Source organism: Oryzias latipes, chromosome 13 (assembly GCF_002234675.1).
Source record: "Oryzias latipes chromosome 13, ASM223467v1".
In the NCBI taxonomy this organism is placed as follows: Eukaryota; Metazoa; Chordata; class Actinopteri; order Beloniformes; family Adrianichthyidae; genus Oryzias; species Oryzias latipes.
In genome coordinates, this window is record NC_019871.2 from 19275280 (window position 1) to 19291213 (window position 15934).

At 39.5% G+C, this 15934-nt stretch overlaps 2 protein-coding genes across 2 annotated transcripts; one reads left to right on the plus strand and one right to left on the minus strand.

Annotated features, from left to right (window-relative positions):
- Nucleotides 1-1248: 1248 nt before the first annotated feature.
- On the plus strand, nt 1249-7327 carry xaf1 (XIAP associated factor 1). The gene is made up of 7 exons (XM_023961578.1): nt 1249-1404; nt 2304-2439; nt 2524-2580; nt 5521-5734; nt 5812-5879; nt 6521-6733; nt 6806-7327. Exons 1-7 carry the CDS (start codon nt 1361-1363, stop codon nt 6848-6850), a joined length of 777 nt encoding a protein of 258 aa, XP_023817346.1. The 5' UTR covers nt 1249-1360; the 3' UTR covers nt 6851-7327.
- A 353-nt stretch (nt 7328-7680) lies between these two features.
- On the minus strand, nt 7681-12533 carry LOC101161072 (tektin-1). Its single transcript, XM_011482670.3, has 8 exons — nt 12290-12533; nt 11504-11682; nt 11267-11432; nt 10194-10322; nt 9960-10106; nt 9526-9751; nt 7961-8157; nt 7681-7850 (listed from the first exon to the last, which is right to left on the minus strand). Exons 2-8 carry the CDS (start codon nt 11658-11660, stop codon nt 7691-7693), a joined length of 1182 nt encoding a protein of 393 aa, XP_011480972.1. The 5' UTR covers nt 11661-11682; nt 12290-12533; the 3' UTR covers nt 7681-7690.
- Between the last annotated feature and the right edge of the window lie 3401 nt (nt 12534-15934).

Consider the following 15934-nt stretch of genomic DNA (forward strand, 5'->3'; position numbering starts at 1 on the left):
CCCAGTGGAGCGTCCACCTCTCACTGCACAGCCCAGCCAGCATCAACACATCCAGGAACAAACTGTGTCATAAACAAATGCCCTCCAATGAGAAGCAGAACAGCCAGGATCGGATGAGGGAAAAAAAAAGGTTCCTCTATGAAGATCTGCCAACTAACCAAGAAAAAGAAGTTAAATGTAGTACATGATGCACTGAATCCATTATATATTACATTTGTCAAATAGATCTTGACTAATTGCTTTAAAAGATGTGGAAAGAAGCAAATATAATCCCACTGCTGTTGTGTTTTGTTTTAATATAGTTGCTCCGCTTTTAACATCTATTTATAGAGTTTTTAATCATTTTTTCAGTGCAAATTCAGAAAATTAAATTAAATTACATTTTTCATCCTAATTTTCAAGAAGATGAGTTACGAGTACAGTTTCAGGTTTGGCTGAAAAATTATCCTACAAATTAAAGAAGTATGTCCTTTACTTTGACTCAAAATATTTAGTCTTTATTAAACTATTTGAAGAGCTTTCATCAAATCTAATGCTGACTCATTAAAGAATATGAATACAGAGAAATACATCAAATAAAAAAAATGTTTAATTTTGTTAACAGCAGCTTTTGAAATAAAGTTCTTTTTCTTCCTTTTGGGAAAAAGTAGATTGAAAATTGTCATTTTACAGTAACTTGAAACATGGGGAATGAGATTAAAAGAGAAAAACTGTAAATGAAACTATTGAATTATAAATAAAAGATAAATCTGGAAACAAAGACGCACAACCAAACATTCTGTTTGTTAAAAGCAGCACAGACCCTTACATAACGCATAGCCTATGCATTCCTGAACAATAAGTGTTTAACAAGACACTCCTTAACATTGACAAACTGAAGAAAAATAAATAAAATAAACACTGGCATAAACAGACGAGTTTGACAACATTGTTTTTCTGTTACTTTTTTAGATTTGTTTTTTCATAAATTTTGAATGAATGGTTGAATCAATGGTTAATTTTTGGTTTGTTTTCAAAATTTGGATTTTAAATTTCATCACAGAATCTGATAGGCATTTCATTCATTTACTATTTTCTACTTTCACATAGGCTATTAGAGCCTTTGTTCCAAATGTTTGCTTCAATAAGTAGCAAAAAAAATGTTTTTAATAAGTGGACTAAATTTCTCTTTTACGTCTTTTCGTTGTAGTCATAATTTACAACAAGTCCCACAATGCACCAAAAAGGCCACGAGACACAAGGAACCTATCGACATCTACAAAGTATAGAGTATTTATAAAATCATTTCACTTTCTGTTTAGCTAAAGTGGGAAAATATCTCTGCTGCCTTTTCAGCTTCTTCAAACAAACATTTAAATTAATGGAAAACAGGGAGGAGGAAGCGACGCGCACGTGCGGACATTGGTAAGGTTAAGTTAATATTTGCACGAGTTTATTTCTAAAGTCGAAACGATCAACATGATCAGATGTATTAGGTTTGATATGTGTTTACGTAAATCAGGTTGGATTAACATCGATACTGATGATCATAGATCGGGACTTTCCTCCCTGTGCTGCGGCTCTCTGTGGTTTTGTAAAATAACTATTATGGTCAAGATTGTCGTGGTGCCTTTAACATGTGTGACCGGGAAGGAGGAAGAGAGCAGCGTGGACGCGCGTAGGGGGCGTGTCTGCGGCTGTGAACGCGGACCAGAGTCTGTTGGTTATGGGACGGAAAGTTCTTCTAAAAGACAGTACATGTTGAATGAGAAGTGTATAAATCCTCATCATGCAGAACCTCTCCGGGTCGTCTGACGACTACTGTCGGAAAGCAGTAAACAGGGAAGGTTTATAAAATTGATTTTTTTTAAAAACAACTAACGGGCTGAGTTTTAGGTTTTAGAAAAAATCTTATGTAGACATTTTGTGGCGCAGTGGTTGGCGCTCTTGCCTCACACCAAGGCCCCTGGTTCAAATCCCCGCTAGGGGACCTGAAACAGAACAACCTTCCTGTGTGGAGTTTGCATGTTCTCCGGGGACTCCGGCCGTCCAAAAACATGCTTCATAGGTTAATTGGTCAATCCAAATTGTCCATAGCTGTGAATGTGAGCGTGCAAGGGTGTTGCGGCTCCGCTCCCTGTTTATGTCGGAGGGAAATTGGTCCAGATCAGATGGCTCTCTGAGTGGTAAAGGTTGCCGACCCCTGTCATAGATCAGAGTGATCGATCGATCGATAACAGTCACTGTGATCTTTTGCTGTGACCTGCAGCGCCGAGCAGGGGCGCACTTTCCTAACTGTCACTGCCGGACTTTTATTTTGAAAGCCACAGGGACGTTGCCGAGCCCAACTTCGCTCTGCACGAGAGCCACTGCCGCCGGTTCCTGTGCCTGTGTCCCGACTGCGCCGAACCGGTCCCCAGGGATCAGTTGGCCCGACACAAGGATGAACAACACGCACAGGTGCGCGCGCGCTCGTTCACCGGCACGTGCGTCACACACCATCATGCCGTCTGTTACAATTGTTTGTTGTGAAATTGTTTAAAGGTAAAATGCTCCAAGTGCCGCACGAAGATGGAGCGGCGCCACCTGTCAGAGCATCAGGTGAGTCACCTGCACGACCTGGCTCCTCCAAAGACGCCTGTGGGGGCTGAGGGATCACCTTACCCCCACAAATGAAAGTTTTCAGCAATTATGTTGGAAGTAACGCATTACAAAAGTAATTTGTAGTACAGTAACGCATTTATTTTATGAAATAAAGCTGATACTCTCAGAGTAATACACTACACTGTATGTTTCTGTTACTCTTGTTTTGAAACAGATTTGCTGAGAAAACTGTAGAAAGCAGTGAGATTATGAGAAATTCACAGCATTGTTTGTTTACAAACTAAATCTTTTTTTTTTTCCTGCTGGAGGGCCATTCACCGATCTCCATTTTAATAAATCTTGAATGGATCATTTTTGATTAATGGATCAATTATTTTTTTATGGTTTTATCCATTTACTTTGTTTGTTTGGGTTATTTAGTGATCGGTGACTGGTAACTTGGTTTTCCTTTGACCTCCCATGAGGGATGAATTTCTCTTTTGCAAGATGATAGTTTAATTGAAATTACTGATCAACGTTTTCCTGTTGGATTTGTTCAAATCACACTCTGAGTTTCCCCATGTTTTCTCACAGATACATCAGCTTTCTGTATTTTTGTTGTTAAAGCTAAAGGAGTATTTTAATGCCGCTTTCATCAGGTTACATGTGTTTTTTATTCTTTTCACCTTCAGGTTCTCCAGAGTTTTTTTGTTTGTTATTTCTTTAGTCAAAAACTAGTTTGTGTTTAGCCTGGATGTTCATTTCTGTGGACCGAAGCTGAAAGTTGGTCCTCCAGTCCTTCCTGTAGAAGCAAGCGTCGTCTAAAAGAACACTTTGAGCATCAAGGTCCCTTTACTCACCACCCTTTAACAGAATTGTAGTGTTTGTGATTCTGGCTGTCTTCTTTTTTATATATCATTCTCATACTTTCACTTTAACTGAAATAATAATAATAATAATGTTGTTCACCTTTCGGCTTATCCCGTAAGGGGTCACCACAGCAAATCAGCTTTCAGTGATTCGCACAGGTGGTTATACCCTTTCTGACACAACCCTGTATTTTCAAGGCACAGAGAGACCCAGACAGGCAGCAGCGTAAAGAGTCCCACACTGGATTTAGCTCATTGCACCCCTGGGAAGGGAACCCAGGTTTCCTGTGCACCAGTCCTACACCCAGCCAAATAATAATAATTATAACGCATTTTATTTAATAAGTGCCTTTCAAGAAACCCCAAGATGCAGATGGTTTTAAAGGTAAACAGAAGGGTTATTTATTTCATTTCATTTATTGAGAACCTTCCACCACCATCCAATGAGGCCCAAAGGGCTGAACACAATGTCAAACCAATAATTAATACAATGATAAAACATAAAAAAGGATAAAAACTATTAACCCTTGTGCTATCTTAGATGACCCCACCCTTACATTGGCGTGTTCTCCCGACCATGACAAAGGTGGATAAAGGTGGAAAGATTTCATGTAATCCATGGACACCAGTGAAGATCACAAATCATTGAAGAAAAAAGGTTCAGCGCACTGTCTAGTGGGTCTAGATGACCCAACTCCAAATATTATAGTGGCTAGGATAGCACAAAGGTTACACATGAATTAAGAATATAATAAAAGGTCCGTTAAGCAGATGCTAGGGCATGGTTGTGGAGGAACAGTCTAGCTTTAAAACTCTCCAAGAAGGTAGCCTCTCTAATAGCTGGGGGCAGTTTATTCCAGAGATTAGAAGCCAACACTGCAAACGTGCAGTCCTCCCAGAACCTGCATTTGGTTCTCTGAACCAGTAGCACACACTGGTCTGAAGAACATAGGGACTTCATGGGGGAAATATTTTTTCGCCAAAATAAAAAAAAAAAAAACCTGCGTTGTTTGCCGAAAAACCAATGTGCATCCATGTTCACTAGATTGGCGAATATAGACCACAATGCATTGCTTTTGAACAATTTTTGCAAATAAAATTTATTTAAATTAATTGTTTAAATAAAATTTAAAAAATTTTATCTTCAGAACACAGTGGATTCATGAAGTCATTGAGCACAACCCCGTGAAGAAATGCATTTTCCTCCGTGGCACAGCGTGACGAGAATTACCGTCGCGGCCGCGAAGGTTTCCCATTCAAAAAATCTACTATTTCAGACACCACTATCCCACCAAATGCCCCTAAAATCGGAGGGATAGGGGGCAGCCGGAGGCATAGAGGAAGAATTTTCGATTCGGCCACCCTCTCCCGCTAGCTTACAGCCCCTCACACCCCCAACCTAACATTACTACTGCAACAAAAATGGTGAGCAATATTGGAGCTATCAAGCTGTACAGTTTTGAGCCAGATTCCAGCTCAGACGAAGAAAACAAAGACGTACATGGATCCAATTATCTGGAAGTGGAAGCATCAGAATTGAGTGGAGCAATGAGCTTGTTACCCACTCTGTGTCTTTTTTTATGTGACAATTACACGTTTTTTTTTAACTGCATTTTTTCATCTGTTCCGGATTCACAGCAATTTAAACAAAGGAATACCGGTACTCAGAAATGCTATTTCGAACTTAATTATCCTAACATATGTCCTCCATTCACAGAGAAAATGCCACAAGAACATGTTCAAAACACCAAAAAAAATATGTTTATCACAGTTGGTATTTAAAGAAAAAAAAACAAAAAAAAATAATTTTCTGACTGAAGCTCTAACTGTTACAGCTTTTGACTGATTTCATGTCCAAGCACTAAAGGTCCATCATCTTTTACCGACTTCATCATAAGCAGGTTCATGGAGCTCATCCTAGTTATGCAGTTAAGACAGATGTCAGCTCAGACAAAAAGAAATCTAAGTTTTTCTGTGGTGGGCTTTGAGGGGACTCATTACTACGATTTCCTTCACCTGATGTCACATTATAACTCAGGTGTAAGTTCTTAGTTCCAGGTGGATTTCATGTCTGTTTTTTGTCTTTCAGTCTGACGAATGCCTCGAACGGCTGCAGAGCTGTCCAATCTGCGAGCTGGAGGTCTGCTTCAGGGAGCTGGACGAGCACCTTCTGGTCTGTGGGAGTCGCACGGAGCTCTGCAGCGACTGCAGCTGCTACGTCAAACTGAGAGACCTGCAGGATCACAGCTTCACATGCTCGACCAGAGGGAACCGCCCAGCTGCCAGTGATGTGCAAGACACAGGTTAGAAGAAGACCTTAAGCAGCACCAAGCCCAACCACTGCTCCTCCAGGAAAGAACTTATTTCCTTCTCTCTACAGATGGAGGAACAGGGGACTTTTGCAGAGGGATGAGCTCATTTTCAGCTGAAGACACAGAAGAACATGAGGTGTTTTCTCTATTTGTTTTAACGTCACAGTTTCGGGGGTCACCTATTTGTCCTCAATGTTTAAAATCTTTTTGAAGTAAAGGAACAAAATAAAATCAAGCGAACAATCAGACACATTCGAAAGACCCTGATAGTCCTCTAGGTGGTGTGAGAACATTGGATGAAAGCCAATTTAAGAAATGAAAAACAGAATCATTTCATCAAAGTGGAAACTGTAAATCTGTCTTCTATAGCCACAATCATCATCATCATCTTAAATAGAAATCTCCAAAGTTTAAATAAAAAACCTGGGTTTGTGGAGCCGAGGTTTAAACTTGAATCCAGGATTATTTTTCAGGACAAATTTGTGTTTGATGTTAGGGAAACTTTGAAGACGTTTGTCGTCACAGAGAGAAGAATGAACTGTGTCCAGAACCTCACATTAATGTTTCAAATTAGTGTTTTTGTTATGAAGAGTACTGGAGGTTTGCATATCCGAGCATCAGTTCTGGGTGTTGTTGATCCAGCAGTATTTCTTTATGTCATAGACTTCTTAGCTGTTAGTTTATTTGATCTAAAGCAGAGCAGGTTTACACTTTTTCAAACATAACATTTATGGAGTAAATATGGAGGCTAATTCCTGTGCTTGTGCCTTTCCTAAGCTGAAGCGTTTCTCAGGAACCGTAAAGGATTATGAAAAAGAAAAGGTGGAAGAGAAGGATTATTATTTCTCCTGGAAACGTGCGGCCGAGGCAGCAGCTTCCTCAAACTCCCACAGCCATGGTTCTCAGGATGACAGAGAAGATCCAGATCAGATCAGCACCTGCCCTCATTGTCTCCTGGCCTTACCTGTCAGAACGCTGCACTGGCATGAGGTAAATCTAGCATGAACCTCTTAGTGTCAAGCCTTTCTATTGCTAAGAAGTTTTTGCTCTGTGTGTTTGCAGGTGAGATGTCAAACTAATGTGCTCCTTAAAGGCAGAAAGAGTTAAAGAAGAACTCCAAGTGGATCTGCTGCCTCCAGCTTTAACCCCTCGATGCCTGTATTTATTTCCAGCTAGGAAAAAAAAATAAAAATCACCTAGAGTGTGTTTTTGCTTACAAGTTGATGCTAAATTAAGTAGGGAGCAGAAGTGGTTTGATGCATATTTGCATCAGAATGGAGCAGAGCAGGGATACTTAAGCCCTTCCATCGCAGATTCTACGTCCAAACAGAGCTTTTTCAAACTGTTTTTTTTTATTAGCTCTTAATTCCCAACGATTTGAATATATAAAAAAATCAAAATACAGGGATACAATACAGGGTTGTGTCAGGAAGGGCATCCGGCGTAAAAATCTCTGCCAAACCAAATGTGGGACACAGTGGAAGCTGATTCGTTATGGCGACCCCCTGGGGGGACATGCAGAAAGGTGAACAACTACAGAAGTTTGATTCACTCAGTAGTAAAATAAAAATCTGTCAAATAAAATGATGATGTTTTTTTTTTTAAATAATGTTCTTTTCACGGCTGCATGGTGGCGTAGTGGTTGGCGCTCTTGCCTCAATGCAAGAAGGCCCCCGGTTCAATGGGGGACCTTTCTGTGTGGAGTTTGCATGTTTTGGCTTCCTCCCACCATCCAAAAACACGCTATGTAGGTTAATTGATTACTCGAAATGGCCCCTAGGAGTGAGAGTGTGCATGGATGTGTGATATGTGGCCCTGCGACAGACTGGCGACCTGTACAGGATGTCCCCTGCCTTCGCCCACAAGTGGCAGGATAGGCTCCAGCAGCCCCGTGACCCAGAAAGGGAACAACCGGTTAGAAAAAGAATGAATGAATGAAAGTTCTGTTCAGAAGTTTTGTATGATCACTGCCTCCCTGCGCTGCATGCACACAACCTCATCAATGTACAGACAGTTAGCTTTGCTGTCGATGCTTTCCTGCAGCCTCAGCTTCCAGTTAAGCAGACGCCTCTCCTCATCCTCGGAGCGGTCTACTTCCTGTTGCAGTCTGACAGCATGAAGGGAAGAAACAGAACATTTAAGGTGCATGCTAACATCTCCATTCTGGAGTCACTCATCTGTAGGTTCTGCTTAAGGAAAACTCTCAGCCAGCCTTACTGCTTGATGTGCTCTGTGATCTTCTGGACATCGGCGAGGAGTTTACGCTGGGCTGGATCTCGCCACTGCTCTTTTCCGGGCCTCTCATGGCGCAAAGCCAGCCTCGCCTGAGTCAAACTCAAAAACTCCTCATTCTCTGCAACAGCAACTCGAAGATCTTCTCTGGTTTTCCTCTGGCTGCTGATCTCTGACTGAATCTAGAAATAGAGCGAGTTTGACACCAAGAATTTAGAACATTCAACTAAAATACATAGAATTACACGTACAGACATAAACATTACTATGGTTCTAGTACTAGCCTGTAAATGGCTTTCTCCTCCTTTTATTATAAACATGTAAAATCTTTAATGGAAAGTTGTTTTGTCATGTGGCAGTTTTAGATTTATTCAGGGCTGAAAACTGCTTAAAAACCTGTTTTATTGTAGTGAAAACCTATATGGAGCACAAAAATCTAATCTTATCTAAAAGAGTTACTGACCACCAACTGCTGTGTTTTGCAAAGTACCAACAAGAATTTGTTAAATACATTTGAATTGAAAATAAAACTGCAAAAAAAATTCCCAACCGCTCAAAAAAAACAAACAAGAATTAATCCTTCAACATTCTGGCAAATGGTACTTCTCCCAATTTTTCTGTCCCGTGGGTCTTAAACTTCTGAATAATATGTGCCGCTGTCGTCACAGGAGCTTGAAGCTGCTTAGAGATGGTTTTATAGCCTTTACCTTTACAATGTTTGTCTATAATTTTGTTTCTAATGTCCTGGTACAATTCTCTCTTTCACTTTCTGTTGTCCATATTCAGTGTGGTACACACCGTTTCACCAAACAGCAATGTGACTATTTGTCTCTCTTTAAATAGGCAGACTGACTGATTATGGGTTTGAAAACAGCTGTGATGTCAATTAAAGGACATACCTGAGCTCATCATGACCCCCTGGACAATTAGTTCTCAGTCTTTTATGGAGGTACCATCATTTTTGTCCAGCCCTATTTCATTAGTTTTTTTTTTAATAATTCTGTTAATCAACAACTCAAAAGTAATGGCTGATTTTGATTATTTAATTGTCAAAGAATTTTAATGTACTTGTTACTTTTGAACGTTTCAAGTCATTTCAGTGAGCATTGTGGACTTTCTTTCTTTAATTGAGGGGTACCAACAATTTTGTCCATCACTGTATTTATACAGAGCTTTGCTATCTTCTCGGATGGCTCAAAGCGCTTTGCATTCACAGTCCCATTCACCCAGAAACATTCACACTCTGCTACCAAACGCTGGCACCATCCATTACTACCGGGAGCAAGGTGGGGTCAGTGTCTTGCCCAAAGGGATTTTGACACTTGGGTGGACAGGGCTGGAACTGAACCCACGCTCTTCCGAACAGAGGCCGACCACTCCACCTTTGCACCATTTTGATCATTTATTTCAATTTTAATAGACTTTTTTGACCATTTGTAACCCCTGATGGCTCTGATCCTCCTTCAGGATGAAGGTTAGATTTCTCCCATTGGAGAAAGAAATCAGAGTCAACATCTTCACTATAGATTTGCTACGTATAAACTCTGTACCTTGACCAGTTCATCCTCCATCTGGTTTTTAGCATTCTTCATTTTCTGAACGTTTAGCTGGATTGCAGTTGTCGTGGCCTGGACCTGTTTTTGCATGTCAGCAGCTGTTTGGTCCAGCACAGACTGGACCAGAACCTGAAGAGACCTGGAGTTGGTCTTCTGCTGCTCCGCCTTGGCCATGTTGGCGTATGAGATGTTCTCCCACTGATCCAGGGTCAGCACTGAGCTGAGGAACATAAACAAGCGACTACGTTTTTAAATGTCTAAACTTAATGGTTATTTGCAGAAAGCTTGAAGAGAACCTTTCAGCCCTGCTCAGAAAGACTCCAGAACCTCCTTATCAAGAACAGGACGCAGAGTTTCCCTAAAAAAGCCTAACTCCTTCAAACACTGAAGTACATCAAGACCCCCTGGGGAAAACTGAGAGTGGTCACCTTGGTTCTGGTGTGGAGTGGGTTTTGGGTCTGTGGCGGTGACTCATAGAAAGGGTGGCCATTAATGTGCAGAAGTTGTCGACGTTCTGAGCCTCAGATTTCTCCTTCAGGTCCTTCTCTATGCCATATTTTGCAGATCGGTTCAGTCTGGATTTGAACAGAACAGAACCAGTGTAACTCCAATGAGTATTTGAATGAAATTCAGCACAAAATGATTTTACTCTCAGGATTTACCGGAGCTGCTCAGAGATCTGCTCCGTCACACGCTGCAGAAGAGACTCCACTCTCTTCAGACCTTCACTCTCCTTCAGCAGCTCACCATCCACCTCATCATGAAACCTCTCAGAGTTGGGTCGTTTCAGTCTGCAATAAAAACAAACTAAATCTATTTAACAAATCCAAGTTACCAGCTCATAGTTTGAGTTAACCTAACTGCTCTCCATCATTGCAGTGCATCTATATAATTTTTATCTTCTACTTCTTAAAAATATTAAAACACATACTGAAATGCTTTTATTTAAATCAAAGATTAAAACAAAAATGTAGAAAGAATGACTCAAGATTAAATTAAAGCGTAAAAATACTATGGCACAGCTGCTAAATTAAGGCCTGACACATTTTAAGACAAATATAACAGCAGTGAAGTTTTTTTGAATACAAAACAATGTAACCATATTTTTTTTAAGATCTCTGTTTTTTTAATTTTTGGATTGATTTTAACTTTTTTATTGGAATGTTTTTTTTTCACCCACTGTGATAACTTTTGACAGGATTAATTCTAACTCCCTCACATCCTGTTTTCTAACCACTCTTTTCAGTGCTTTATTTGAATGTACTTATTTGTTTCTTGTCTGTATTGTTTTATTATAGACATATTATCTGCATGATATCAGACATGTAAAGAGGAATGGACCATAATACCTGTTGACAGGTGAAAAAAAATCATCTTAGACAATCACTGACTACTGTAAATCAGTGTTATCACTGTAAAAGGATTTTTTTTCATGTGTTTCATTAATTTGATTTTATTCTTTTAAATAAAAATTCAAAAGCAGGGAAAAACTTTAATTGGTCAATTTTGTTGTAGTTATTTTTATTTATTGTTACTTTTGTCAGTTTAAATCTTTGAATATGGGTTCCTTTCATTTTACAGAGAAGTACCAATACATTTTTCCATGCGTGGATCCACATGGGTGTTTGTTGTATGATTGTAATGAAGATGTAAATATATATATGCCAGATCCCTTTTAATTAAACCTATAATAAACGTTCATTCATTGGTTTGGGTTTCCTTTGCTCCTCCTTACCGCTCCTTCATACAAAGGTCAGTGACCTCCAGAGGTTCTTTGCAGGCATCCAGAGCCTTGGTCACTCTGCTCTGCAAAACTACCAGGTCATCGATTTCCAAGTTAACTTCATCCAGCTTTAACTCCAGCTCCTTCTTCAGGAACTGGATTCTTCTGAGCTTCTGATCTGAGCAGCAGATACAGAATGTCACCATCCAGCCACATGCAGTGGACAGTCTGACGTGTTTTCTGACTCACCAAACTGTTGGTTCTCGTCCTCTTGCATGCGTTTGCAGATTTGTTTGGTCTCCTTGATCAGCTCTTTGCATTCTGCTCTGAAACGCTCAGACTGGTGCAGAGTTCCAGCAACATTTACTGGACTGAGACCTTCATGGCTCTGGAGAGTGCGGTCCATTATCGAAACGGTTCCACGCTCGCTGTCGTCCAGGCAGAAAGAAAAGATGAAAATGCAACCTCATAAATGACAACACGCTCTTCTCCTTCATGTAAAACAATCTGCCTTTTTCTCTGTGTCCAACTCCTTTTTTTAATGTTCTTTATAAAACAATCGTTGATTATGAGTTGAGTTTTTTCTAATAAAATAAGATGAAAGAAAATAAATAAAGAGCAGGAATGGATAAACTTTTTAAACTAGATTTTGTTTTGCCTTTTTTTTAAATGGATTTAAACTTGAATCTCACTTTTATGGAAACAAAGAACAGAGTTAAAACATAAAGAGAAAAATAAAAATGAAAGCAGTCATCAGAAAGCCCAAGGGCTTCCTGTAGGGCAGCTCAGAAAACTGAAATCTGGAACTTAATTTTAGAAGTTATTCTGAAACTAAAATATTTTAGATTAAGTCTTAGGATGCATTAGCTACAAACTAAATATAATCAATTAGCATTTAACATAAAAAGCTAACTAGAATCCTACATAACATAGAAATAAAAGGTGGAAAAAAAACTCTTTTTACTCATGATATGACAGTTTCTATTTGATGTTATCTTAACAAAAAGTTTGAATCAGACATAAACCGGAACATACCTCCTTCCACGCAGCGTTAGCTTGTTCAACAAACCGTTACCATGGTTACAGCCGGCACGCGTCTTCCGCTCGGGGCGTTTCCGTGTTGATTTCACTCGAAAACACGAATAAACAACTACTAAACTACTTTAACAAATTAGGGTTACTAGATATTTGGAAATGTGAAAATAAACAAATCTTACGCAGAGATTCATTTTTTGTAGAGGCAGAAGCCGTCAGCTCGTTTAACCAAAGAAAATATAATTACGCAAAAAGAAACGAGATTTGTGGGATTGTTGTCATTTTCATGCATCACATGATTTGTCCTCAGGATGAGAAAATAAAAGAACCTTGCAGATTTTTTTTTTTCTTTTTGTAAAAATGGTCTGCATTTATACTGAATTCTGATTGGCTGCAGGGTTTCCCTTTTTTAATTTGAACTTTAAACATACACATAATAACAACACACAAAAAAGAGAGAGAAACAATAAAATAAAAAAATAAAACAAAATATATAGAATTGTAGTTTACAATACTATGGATTGTGATACAGCATGTGATCTTCAATGAAAATACACAGTTTTATTGCATTTTTGTTTTTCATCAATGTCAGAGATTTAAAATATAAACGTATTTCTTTAAGAAATGTATTGAATAATGGTTTGGTTTTTAAGAATTTGCACTTGTGAATGAAAAATTTCCCAGATACTAATAAGGTATTGAATGTCAAATCAAATAGATTATCACCAGAAACTACTCCAAATAATATAATGTGCTTTTGTAATTGAATAGAAATAGGAAATAGGAAAGGGGAAAGGGCATGGCCGGCCCTCCCTATACGCGAATTACGCAGCCGCGTAGGGCCCCCGTCACTACCAGGGCCCCGAGGTAGCGAAAAAAAATAAAACAAAGAAGGACCCAAATCTGGCAACCCATTTCATAGAATTTCCGTACCAACGTGCGCTGTGAATGTTGTGCAAAATAAAGTTGCCTGCACTTTTGTGACACCCCCCCCCCCCCCCCCCCCCCCCAATAAGGACGTTACGCCCCTCTTAGCAACGATCGGTCAACATAATTGCATCTGAGCCTGGCACACTGTACAGTTACGAGCACATTTTGTTTCAATAAAGTTGGGAAAAAGAAAAAAACGAGCACATTTTGTCACACTGATCAAAGCGACAACAAGAGAACTTCATGCCAAAGATACTTTATCATCAGGAGCTGAAAAAAGATGAAGAACTTCAACACCAATCACAAGGTAAGTTTGGAGGATGTTGGGGCCGTCTTTTTTACATTGTCCAGTATTTCTGTGCAGCTGCGCAATTTACGTGAAAAACTAATCGATCCGAGGTAAAGATTGGACATAAAACGACCCTGTTTGTCGTTATTTCCAATGGAAAACTCGAAAATAATTCTGATACCCAAGTTTCCAAGATGAGGTCAGACATGACCTTCTAAAACGGCTGAGAGCAGAGAAAAGTAAATAATGATGATAGTATGGTGGCTGATAAATGTTTAAATAACTCACGTTATCGTATTGTTTCATTGTTTTGCTAACACATATTTAGCATATTATTTAGTGCGTTCTGCATTTTCCGGTTATGTCAGTAAAAAAACAGCCATTTATTATAGCAGGTCAGGTAGTCTGACTTATTCAATATTGAATGTGTCTTAAAATCTTGCATTGGCATAAAATATGGAGAATCAAAACTGCCAAATACATAGGAAATAAATGTTCTCATTTATAAATGATAAACAAAATAAGTGTACTAATTTAAAAATCATGAACGTAAAATAATTGATAAAGACGTGTATAAATGCTTATATTTCCATTTATACTCAAATTATTGTTCACATTTATTATTTATAAATGGGTACATTTTTTTCTTATTTGTATTTTGCAGTTTTGGTTTTACATAATAATGATGTTTTTGCTCAGTTCCGTCTTAGCCAACAGTTTCTTCTGCTCTCCAAAAGTATTGGAGGTGATGCAGCGTCCACATCCCAAGATGTTCTTGTCATCACTGAATATGTCATCTAAGATAATTTTATAGCATGTAAAGTAATAAAAAAAACAGTGTCTGCATATCCCCTTATGTTCATAAACAGCAGCTGAGGAGTATGGAGTCCCAAGTTGTTCATAATTAAATTAATAAATATGACCTCATACAAATATACAATCAAACAATAAATCTCTCATAAATATATAAAAAGATCATGAATTTGTGAAAAACCTGCACACAGATTTAAATGAGCCACTAAACTATTAGTAGTATTCTACGATGGAGTTGTAGAATAGTAGTTGGAGTAGTATTCTGCTTTAGGTATTTTATTAGTTTTATCATTGATTATTTTATAATAATAATTTTTGTTTTTTAGCTCCAGAAGAAACTCCTGTCACCACATCTACCGTTGAAAGGGAAAACATTTGACTGTTTTACTTTTCACTGTTTGCTTTTATTGAAGTTCTGTATCTTATGTTCCAGAGGCTCCAAGAGAGGCGTGTATGGAAGAGGAGCCTAGTGGATCCAAAATTCCACCTACCACCTCAAATCCAGTTGGTCCAGATGAATGATGGCCAACCACAGTCTCTGATCCAGTAAGAATGGATTTGGTGCAAAGAGGTCCTTTTCAGACTGAGAAAGACTATGGCCGCCTTTACACTGCAGGTCTTGATGCTCATATCCGATTTTCTGACTATATCCGATTTTTTTGACGACCCGCTTACATCATCTTTTAAAAGTGACCCGTATCTGATTTTTGCTTTTACACTATACAATGCTGAAACTATCAAACGTAGACATTCTGAGGACTACGTAGCAGTATTTCCGCATTCCGCGGACCTCCATCAGACTTTTGTGATTGCGGTTGTCATGGAGGCAAAGCTGCGACGGAAGGAGGCGTTGCCTTGGGCGCTCCAGAGGGGATGCACGGGGGAGTAAAAGGGAGGGTTGCTAGGCTCTCTCTGAGTTTTGAATGAGGAAGTGTTTGCAGACGTGCTGTACTAACAGTTTGATCCAAGTGTTGAACCTTTCCTGCGCGATGACTTCTCTTTTCCAACCGTAGTCAGAAACGCACAGGAGATTTCTCGGGGTTCACTTTCCGTTCTGAACCCTCAGCCTCCAGAGTGGGCTAAGAAAGACTCCAAAACTTTTGGGGGAGACACCTTATTTTTAATTTACGGTTCTCTGACAGTCCCCCGCTCCGCGCTCACACTCACTGTCTCTCCTTACACACACACACACGCAAGCACGCGCGCGCTAACACACACACACGGTCCCCATCATACACGCCCCCCAAAGAAATAAACAGCTTCTAGCCTGTTCTAGCAACGGTGTCCCGCTTCATTAGTTACCGTTTGCGTCCGGACCGGACATGACAGCAGTTTCCAACTACGGTCTGAAGCCTGAGGCTGAAAGGTAACACGCTGACAGCAACATCAGCGCACAAAAGCACCTTAACCCTCGTGCTATCCTAGGCATTTTAACATAGGGAGTTGGGTCTTCTAGACCCACTAGACAGTACTCTGAACCTTTTTTCTTCAATGATTTGTGATCTTCAATGGTGTTCATGGATTACATGAAATCTTTCCATCTTTATCCACCTTTGTCATGGTAGGGAGAACACGTCAGTGTAAGGGTGGGGTCTTCTAAGATGGCACAAGGG

Excerpts from the sequence above, each read along its gene's own strand:
- xaf1 (XM_023961578.1), top strand. The coding sequence starts at position 1,361 with ATGGAAAACAGGGAGGAGGAAGCGACGCGCACGTGCGGACATTG. Across the intron at positions 1,405-2,303 it reads ACGCGCACGTGCGGACATTG|CCACAGGGACGTTGCCGAGC; the intron begins GTAAGGTTAAGT and ends TTATTTTGAAAG. Across the intron at positions 2,440-2,523 it reads AGGATGAACAACACGCACAG|GTAAAATGCTCCAAGTGCCG; the intron begins GTGCGCGCGCGC and ends AATTGTTTAAAG.
- LOC101161072 (XM_011482670.3), bottom strand. The coding sequence starts at position 11,660 with ATGGACCGCACTCTCCAGAGCCATGAAGGTCTCAGTCCAGTAAATGTT. Across the intron at positions 10,107-10,193 it reads CAGATCTCTGAGCAGCTCCG|ACTGAACCGATCTGCAAAAT; the intron begins GTAAATCCTGAG and ends GTTCAAATCCAG. Across the intron at positions 8,158-9,525 it reads TGGAGGATGAACTGGTCAAG|ATTCAGTCAGAGATCAGCAG; the intron begins GTACAGAGTTTA and ends CTCTATTTCTAG.